This window comes from Lepidochelys kempii, chromosome 22, assembly GCF_965140285.1.
Source record: "Lepidochelys kempii isolate rLepKem1 chromosome 22, rLepKem1.hap1, whole genome shotgun sequence".
NCBI lineage: Eukaryota > Metazoa > Chordata > Testudines > Cheloniidae > Lepidochelys > Lepidochelys kempii.
Genome location: NC_136401.1, coordinates 5,662,966 through 5,672,403, shown reverse-complemented (window position 1 = coordinate 5,672,403; position 9,438 = coordinate 5,662,966). Strand labels below are relative to the sequence as shown.

General features: G+C 45.6%; 1 protein-coding gene across 6 annotated transcripts in view; it reads left to right on the top strand.

Annotated features, from left to right (window-relative positions):
- The first annotated feature begins 373 nt into the window (after positions 1 to 373).
- CCDC15 (coiled-coil domain containing 15) overlaps positions 374 to 9,438 on the top strand; it is a 70,556-nt gene continuing 61,491 nt past the window's right edge. For 5 of the 6 annotated variants that reach the window (XR_012155904.2, XR_012155906.2, XM_073320787.2 and 2 more), the window contains exons 1-4: positions 374 to 755; positions 2,134 to 2,283; positions 3,310 to 3,519; positions 5,261 to 5,377. Coding sequence is in view for 4 of the 6 variants with exons in the window: in XM_073320787.2 (XP_073176888.1) it covers positions 450 to 755; positions 2,134 to 2,283; positions 3,310 to 3,519; positions 5,261 to 5,377 (783 nt within the window). In the remaining 2 variants the exon portion in view is untranslated. The remainder of the gene's footprint in view (positions 756 to 2,133; positions 2,284 to 3,309; positions 3,520 to 5,260; positions 5,378 to 9,438) is intronic. The other variant, XM_073320786.2, reaches the window with a different exon arrangement.

Sequence of the window (9,438 nt, the reverse complement as noted above, 5' to 3'; positions counted from 1 at the left end):
TGGGTGGGGGCAGGCGGGGCTGGGTTTGTTTTGTGGGGGGGAATGGGGGTGTGTGGCAGGGGCCGCTGGGTAGGGTTGGTTTAGGGGGATGGGGTAGGGTGATGGGTGGGGGCAGGCAGTGCTGGGTTTGTTTTGTGGGGGGGAATGGGGGTGTCTGGCAGGGGGCGCTGGGTAGGGTTAGGGGGGTGGGGTAGGGTGACGGGTGGGGGCAGGCGGGGCTGGGTTTGTTTTGTGGGGGGGGAATGGGGGTGTGTGGCAGGGGCCGCTGGGTAGGGTTGGTTTAGGGCAATGGGGTAGGGTGATTGGTGGGGACAGGTTTGTGCTGCATTGGTTATGTTGCTGTGGGATGGGAGTGTCTTGGGTAGGGTGGGAGTGGGGGCAATGGGCTAGTTTGGGGCTGGCATAGGGATGTCTGTGGCAGGCAGCAGGCCCACTTCTGTGGACATGGGATGGGGTTGGGGACACTGGACTGCTTTTGTGTAGATCTCTCTCTTGAGCTGCTGTTTTCATTGTCTTTGAACAGGGCTGTGGATGAGGGGCTGGCTTCCCCTGTGACTGGGATGCTGTCACCTGCGAAGCAGCAGCCCTGTGCCCGGAGCATGGCAGTGGGACAGCCTGTAGGGGACAAAGCGAGGTGTCTGTGGGGGGCAGTGAACCAGGCGGTACTGGCTGAGAGGAACCAGAGTGTGGCCCCTGTGGGGGTTTGGGTGGAGAGCGCCCAAACTGGTGGCAGATGGGAGGAGAGCATTGCTTTCGTGAGTGCCGTGTCTGAATGCTTTCTTGTTATGCTGTTTGCTTTCTGCAGGTTGTTCCCTTGTCAGCTCTGATAAGCCAGGAGTAGATCCTCTCCGAGTGGGAATCTCAGCTGGGGTTCAGATTGTAGCTTCTAAATGTTCTTCCTTGATTTTTTGCTCCTTATTTCTCTACTCTTCCCTAGAAGTCTGATAGTCATGGGCAGGGTATTCTGCGATTCCACAGCTCCAAAGTCCTCTCTTGCTGCAGAATCTATTTTATTGAATTCTGTTTCTAGTACTCATAGTTGTGAAGATAGAAAAGGTGACCTGAATGTAAACCAATGCAGCGTTGTTTTCCTGAGTTTGCAGATAGTATGAAATGATACCTGTGAGAGACCTGAACAGCTCCCTTCATCTTAAGGGGTTGTTAATGCAGAAACCTTAAGATGACAATCTATAGTACTCTGGAAAATGTGCAGACAAGTTCATTTTTTTTGTAACTAACCACAAAATAAATCCCACAGTGGCAGTCTTAATTCTGCTATTGTGGTTTTATGTGCTGTGACTTATGTATTTTCGTACTATATATATGGAGCTTCATGGAGAAAGGTAAATCTAAAAGAAAATGCCAGGTTCTTTTCCTGAGTTTTCTTGCAATTTATCTAATTTGGGTTTGTGGTGTTGAATGCCTGCTCTTGGTGTGGTGCTAATGTTGAATTTAGGGTATTTATTAAGTCATATTTGAAACTAATGTTGTTTGACGAATGGCCCTCGTGTGCAAGTGAGACTTGAAATTGCTGATTTATGTGAGTGTTTGTTTTGTATCCGATGGTGAAAGTACTGAGAAGAGCAGGTCTTGCTTTATTTTGGCCCCATAAGTTAGTTCCCTGACATGTTATAACAGATCTGGGATGGGTACATGAAAAGGTTGTTGAAAGACAGATGTGGGACTTGCACTGGGGCTTAATGGAGACCACAAAGGATGTCAACCCTCGGTTTTCTGATTCAGGTTTTGTGGTTCTGTCAGTCTTTCTGAAAGCAGCTTCATGTCTGATTGCCCCACGAGTGGCTTTATTAAATATGCCTCTTCTCTTTCCTTTTTTATATTATGCATTTTAAAGGGGGAAAGTAAAGATTTCCACTTTGTAATATGATCTTCCCAACCCATCTGTGCAGCTGTTACTAGATTCACAGAACAATCTGTGTTACACTTTCACAATTTTAACTAATTGTGTTTATCTTTAAACCAGAACATTTACACACATCCCTTTCCCTAGAGATACTGCTTGCCTGTAGGTTTATATACAGGTCCCAGAGAGTGAGAGAAGCTGAAATCCAGGCTGTAGTGAAGCTGCATGGCGAAAAAGCTAACTTGAACATCTCCTTTAACCTGTTACAGGCTTCAGCGTTTCAGGTTGAAGAGGACCTAAAGGAGCAGCAAAAGGAAAAAGAGGAAAATCTGAAACGCTTCCAGGGGGAAGTGAAGCAGAGGGTGAATCAGCAAATCAAGATGAGGAGAAAGCAGCAGCTCCAGAAATCCTGTGAAGCGGTAGGGAAAACCTGTATCATCACCAGCCTCTATCTGCTCTGATTCACACCAGGAGCCTTGCTTAGATGGTGACACTGCTTCAAAAGCAAGCATTCCTGTGTAAAATTCAACCACTATTCATACAGTCTTAAGGCTTGACTCTTAATTGGAGAAAAGTCAGGAAACTTGCAATTATTTCCACAGCTGCTTTGACTCTAGGCATCCTGCATAGACTTAATGTCCAGAGATCTATGTCCTAGGGAAGACCAGCAGGGAATTCTCTCCTCCTCTTCCTCTCCTTCCCCCCGGCCTCTTCCCGCACCCACTCACAACTGAAAACCATTGCTGAGGTGTCTATTACAGATACGACCCTTGCAGGATTCCTACTGTTAAGTCTTGTACACTAGTGTGTGACTAGCTGGGAGCTTCCCTAGTTCCGTATTTTGGATCTTTTAGGTATTGGTAGTTGAGCATGAGCCTCCTCAAGTGCATGTTCCAACCTGCAGTATCTCTAGAACCTTACTAGCTAGTGCCTTCTGACTGCTCCACTGCAGACTGCAATCTGCTTGAGCTACATTGTCGCTGGACTGGGCTAGCTCCTTTCTTCTTCTTCCCCTCCTCCTCTCCTGACAAGGCAGGGGAATGGGGAAGAGAGCAAGAGTATTGCCTCTGAAGATCCATACTTTCTGCCCTGCTTGTATCTTTGAACTCTGGCAGGAGAGGATGAACAAGGAAGGGAGGTTAGCACAGAAATGCCCTTTATTAAACTTGATCCACATGTTCAGTTCTATGAGGGGTCACCTTTGTGATCTGAGGGGGCACTAACCTTCAGGTGCACGCAACTCCTGAGTGCGGAGCAGCAACCTCAAAAATCCATCTGCTACTGCTACCTTTCTGTCATCACATGAATGAAAATTCCACAGGTAGCACCTGGTGCAGCAAACGATCAACACGTGTGGATTTACTCAATGAGTGACTTCAGTAAGATGGTTGTTCAGGACTTGTGTGGTTTTTTCTCCTCCCTTCCCCCCCACCCCATCACTGCAGGCAGAAAAAGAAAGCTCTGTTGTGATGCAGTGTTCGGATTCTGCGCTGCACTTGACCCCCAAGAGGAATACATGTGTGTATCGAAGTAATGCGGCATCTGCCATTTGCAGTTCTGGTACCAACTTGATCCCTGTGCAGCAGCTTTGTGTGAGTTGGGAGGAAGAGGGAAGAGAGAAGCAAAGCCAGTTATTCCATCAACAAGCCAACACAGTGAGTGTTTACTGACCGCCAACCGCGTCACAACCTCCATTTGTTGTGTGCCCAGAATGAAAACATATTTTCAGTAACACATAACATTAAAATTTCCCCAACTGCGATACAGAATCACTCTGTTTTAGAAATGAGCTAGAACACCTACATATTGTGAATGTAAACTCTTTGTAGAGTACTCTGACACTTAGAATTACAAGGGAAGCATGTGTGAGTTGTATTGTTATAACTGGGTTATTACAATATAACATTACAATGCTTTACTTCTCTTACCCTACTTTTACCTTTTGTACATCTCATTCATGACACTTACCTCTTCCTAAGGTGGAAGATGATGGTATGTGTTGTGTTTTTACTCCAGTCTCTTCTTTTATCCACTGGATGTCATTGTGTGTTTACATTCAGTGCTTTGTGGTGGCAAAGTACAGAGCTATTATATAGGGGACTTTTTTTGGATTATTGATTCTGCTGAGGTTCCATTTAGCCATAATCTCAGTATTAAAACTAACAACAAGTATCCCTATTGAGAATGCTGTACTTAAATTTGGTCCATCATCAGTTAAAGGGAATGCTTGCATTTCCGCTAGTGAAAAATCTTCAAAGAAGTGAGGTAAAACCTCCATAAAATAAAGGTTCTTCCCTATTGGTGTGTGTCACTGGGTAGAAGGCACTAGGTGGAGTCATCTCCCCACTGACATTCTGCATATCGAGTAACAAAGGTGTGAGATAACTACAGCCTTGTGGAATGTGTGAGGAGGGGGGCTAGCTGCCTTTTCAAAGTTCATAACCATGCTTATGATTTATCTTTGCAGTTTAAAAAATTGCTCACTATCATCCCACGTGGCTGTGCTTGAGCTTAACAGTTCAGTTCCCAATGCAAATTCAGTGAAGTTTAGAGGTATCTGGCGCTTTTGGCTCAGTACCCTCTCTAATAATGATGGTATATTTCTGTATCATAAGCCTTTAGACCTGCTTATATTAAAACAACAAGAATAAAAAAGAAACCACCACCACCTTGGGTTAAGGTTACTGAGTATCTGTGTCTGTCTGTCAGTATATACATGAGCACATAGGACATTCAGATCTGGATCAAGGTGGACATCCAGCTTCTGGTACTGGTTTCTAACAGATATTTTAGAGGGGGGCGGTAAATCCCTCCTCCCTCTCGTGCACAGGTTACTGGTGGTAAGAGAATTGGGGCTAAATGGAGTAAAGCACAGGTTTTTCTCTGATCTAGTCACACAGCACCTGTAATTGGGTAGCAGGAATGAGATCTAGAACTTCTCATGTCTAGGCCCAAATCTAAAACAGTCAGAGGGAACCAAAGTCAGGCTGTGACAGCTTTGAGGCACATGAAACAAACTGTTGGTGATCATATATTAATGGGGCACATCCCTGGCCATCATAACAGATTGGTCAAGGAGTGAATTGGCCATAAACAAAATCCTTTCTCTTACCAAGAGCTGTCCCATGGATTAGAGTTGAGGTATGCCTTCAAGGCACTGCAGCTGCTTGTCATGTACCTGTCAGTGGATTACTCCCAACAGTCAAGCTACTGATGCTGGATTATACCCTCAGGCAAAGTGCCAAGATGATGTTGGCCACTTTGAGTGACGACTACTTTCAGATGTGGTGTCTTCTACCTTGTAATGAACCTTTTGGCTTTCTCGTTTGTAGCAGCAAGCTATCGCTAAACTGTGAACCTGTAAGCACTTTGTTGATGTGTCTTTCTTACTGGCAGCTTAGTAAAACCATGAAACAGGTCCGTCGCCGGCTAGCATCCTGCAAAACAGTGCCCAAAGGAGCAGGCCTGCCCGAACTTCCAGGAGGCGTCTGGGGTGTCAGCCCAACCAGAAACGTAAGTGGGGGGCTGACTCAGCTCAGCCACTAGTTGTGATCATAAATTATTTGCTGCATTGTGTGAAGATCCTGAGCCCTGTCCAATCAGCCAACCACACGGTGCAGTGGATCTTTTCAATAAAGAGTAAAATAAAATGGGTTCTTGTTGTCACTTAATTATTTTCCCATATGTGTAAATTAACTGGGGATGAGAGATCCAAGGACATACCTTTACTGTACAGAGTAGTGTGCCTTGACTGTCCTGTTACTTTTTCTTTCCCCTCCTATTACTATTTATTCAGGTAAAGCAAGCTCCACTGAAAACCACATGAAAAGAAACTTACTGAAACCACCATTAAAGTACAGTCCTGCTCTGAATAGTGACAGTAAAGATGTCTCCTTCTTGCCCATCAGCCCTGAATACACAGAGAACAGATATTTCAATGCTTTTCACTTCTGTATGAGCAACCTCCTTTTGCCGTGCAGAGCCAACAGTTGAGAGAGACTTCAGGTCACTTTCTTCTTTATCCACTTCCAGGGCTAGCGTTTCAAACAGCATCACATAGCTGTCGTGAGAGAGAGAGAGAGGTGTGTTTTGTTTTTAAATCAGCCTTCCAGATCAACATTTCCTTCTATACCCCTCCTTTTTAAAATGTGGAGTTTGCTTCCCAAAATGGCACTAGCCCAAGGCTCAGGGCTGGCCACATTCAGTCCTGCCCAAATGATGAGTAAAAGGCCTGATATTATCATAGAATCATAGAATATCAGGGTTGGAAGGGACCTCAGGAGGTCATCTAGTCCAACCCCCTGCTCAAAGCAGAACCAATCCCCAACTAAATCATCCCAGCCAGAGCTTTGTCAAGCCTGACCTTGAAAACCTCAAAGGAAGGAGATTCCACCACCTCCCTAGGTAACGCATTCCAGTGTTTCACCACCCTCCTAGTGAAAAAGTTTTTCCTAATATCCAACCTAAACCTCCCCCACTGCAACTTGAGACCATTACTCCTTGTTCTGTCGTCTGCTACCACTGAGAACAGTCTAGAGCCATCCTCTTTGGAACCCCCTTTCAGATAGTTTGAAAGCAGCTATCAAATCCCCCCTCATTCTTCTCTTCCGCAGACTAAACAATCCCAGTTCCCTCAGCCTCTCCTCATAAGTCATATGTTCCAGTCCCCTAATAATTTCTGTTGCCCTCCGCTGGACTCTTTCCAATTTTTCCACATCGTTCTTGTAGCATGGGGCCCAAACCTGGATACAGTACTCCAGATGAGGCCTCACCAATGTCAAATAGAGGGGAACGATCACGTCTCTCGATCAGCTGGCAGTGCCCCTATGTATACATCCCAAAATGCCATTGACGTTCTTGGCAACAAGCGCACACTGTTGACTCATATCCAGCTTCTCATCCACTGTCACCCCTAGGTCCTTTTCCGCAGAACTGCTGCCGAGCCATTCGGTCCCTAGTCTGTAGCGGTGCATGGGATTCTTCCCATGTGATGTTATGTGACCTAGCAAGACCCCCCCCCTTCTTCTGACCCCCCAAATCCAGTGCTTTATACCATTAGAAAATTGCAAGGGGGTTGTCAGTTCCTAGCTTCCCAAAAGGACCCACCGTGTTTTAGAAGGCTTCTAAAATGAACACTTTCATGTAGAGCAGGGGTTCTCAAACTTCATTGCACCACGGCCCCCTTCTGACAACAAAAATTACTACACAACCCCAGGAGAGGGGACAGAGTTTGCCTGAGCCCTACTGTCCCCAGGCAGGGGGCCTGTTACTTGATCCCCCACCACCTTTTGGCTTGGGCCCTGGGCAGTAGGGCTTTGGCCTCGGGTCCCAGCAAGTCTAAGCCAACCCTGGTGACCCCATTAAAATGTGCTCACGACCCACTTTGGTGTCCCGACCCACAGTTTGAGAACCGCTGAGAAATGCTTCTGGGTCATTGAGGGAGTTCTCTTGACATGTGCACTACTGGGCTTGTGGTGCTCAAGGAGTTTGGCTTTATGGTGGAAGAGCTACAAAAATAGCTTAACTACTGCCTTATCTTGCTCAAGCTGTTTAGGAATGTGTTTCTCTGAAAGCCATGGTGCATGGCAGGGTGAAGCAGTACAAATGGTTTTTTTTTGGCACTTTTTTGGGATGCTAGTGGCCTCAATGCTCATAAGTAACGCAGTCATTACTTAGGCCAACAAAACCCTTTGTCTCATCTCTTGCCATTGTGCGTTCTTTATTGGTCTGGCCTATTGCAAGGTTTCAAGACTGTCTTTTTTTTTTTTAATCAAGCCATAGAAAGAGCAAAGTAGAACAAATCCTGAGTCCATGATACCCTGGGTCTGCATTTTATCTTCCTTCGTTTTCAGAGATGCCCTTTAAGATCTACCGCATCTTCAGATATCCAGAGTCTGAAGCAATAGCCGGCCTGCTTCTATGTGAACACCGCCCCTCTGTCTTCCGTGGCCTGATTAAATGTATTGAACACTTCCATGTGTGTGTTCAATAAAAGAATTATCCACAAATTCTTGTTCTAGGTTTTCTTCAGCTTAAACTAGAATCTGTTGTTCTTGGAGAATGTTACTATGGATCCGTTTGTAAGTGTCCATGCTCCTCATGCATGTGAGATTTGTCTTTTGGATAGCCATATCTATCAGGGCTTTGCTTGGGCCCTCTGTCTCCTTGGGCCCTGGTATTAGGGTATCAGTGGTGGGGAAGCCACGACCCTCCAGTTCCCTCTTACCGCTAGACACAGCTAAATAGAACTCAGTGAGTGTCCAACTCTCTGTCCTTTAACTTCAGCTAAATTCGATATTCTCTTTACTTGTTGAAGGAAACTAAAACAAATGAACTCAGCCCATCTGGGCTAATTCCTGATGGACAGAATTTTGCTCCATTGTATCAACAGGACCATGTCTTTTAGCGTGTCTGCTCACCTGTTTGAGGCCCCATCTAGCCCTTCAAAAAGTCAGGCCATCTCATTGCAAAGACTCTCTTTCTAAGTGGATCACACAATGTATTTCCACTTGTAACAAGATAGCTGGCAAACCTCTCCTTTCAACTCTCAAGGCTCACTCTGTCAGGGCACAGGGATATGCCAGTATCTGAGATCTGCATGGCAACACTGTAGAGCAGGTCACTGACCTTTGTCAGATATTCTGTCCTTGACCTCGAGGCTAGATCAGGTACCAAGTTTTGGAGAGCAATGCTTCAATTTTTATTTGAAACTCCTCATTCCCACCATCTAATGAGGAAACTGCTTGCCAGACACCTGCTGTGGGATCCACACTCTCATTCTTGAAGAGAGATCTGTTACTTATCCTACAGTAACTGGCTGGTTGAGATGTAATCTGTGTGGATCTGCTCCCCATCCCTGCTTTTCAGAATCCTCCACAGCCATGGACTTTGAATTGCAAGGACCCAAGGGAAGTTTGTGGCTATCCGACCTTTATGCCCTCAGATGGGAGCATCAGGAGAAAGTGTGTGTGCGCACCACCCTGGCAGACACTGTTCTTCATAAAACTTTGATCTCAGGTACACTTACAGTGGGAGCCACACTGACTACAACATCTCAAATATTTATAGTTATTGCAGGGTAAATATCCTCTCTTCTGAGAGGTCTCAAGATTCTGCACACCTTGATGTGACTCCAGAAAACCTGCACATACAGCACCCTGTATTTGCCAACAGTTACTTTGCAAATATCACAGGTAGTTCCTGTTTGTACCACAAATATGGATGGTGCAGATGGCTACTGTTCTAAGTATTGAGAGAATCTGTAGCAACAATTAGCAAGTGCTGTCTTTTTTTTTTTGTTTGTTTGTTTGTTTGCATCTCTTGCAACTGCAAAATGACATGCACAGAAGACCACTTCCTTTTTTCCCACCAGCTGGTCACTTTTGCACTGTTGACAAAATTGTCCACGAGTTAGAATCTACAGTGGCAGTATTCCTTGCTCGTTCCCCTCTACTGAAGTTTGAGCATGTCCCCTTTCCAACCTGCCTAGTCTCCACTGACCCAGAGAACAAGTTTCCTCAGGTTGCTCTTACACCCAAAGCTTACAGGGGTCTTATATTCATGAGCTGCTCGTG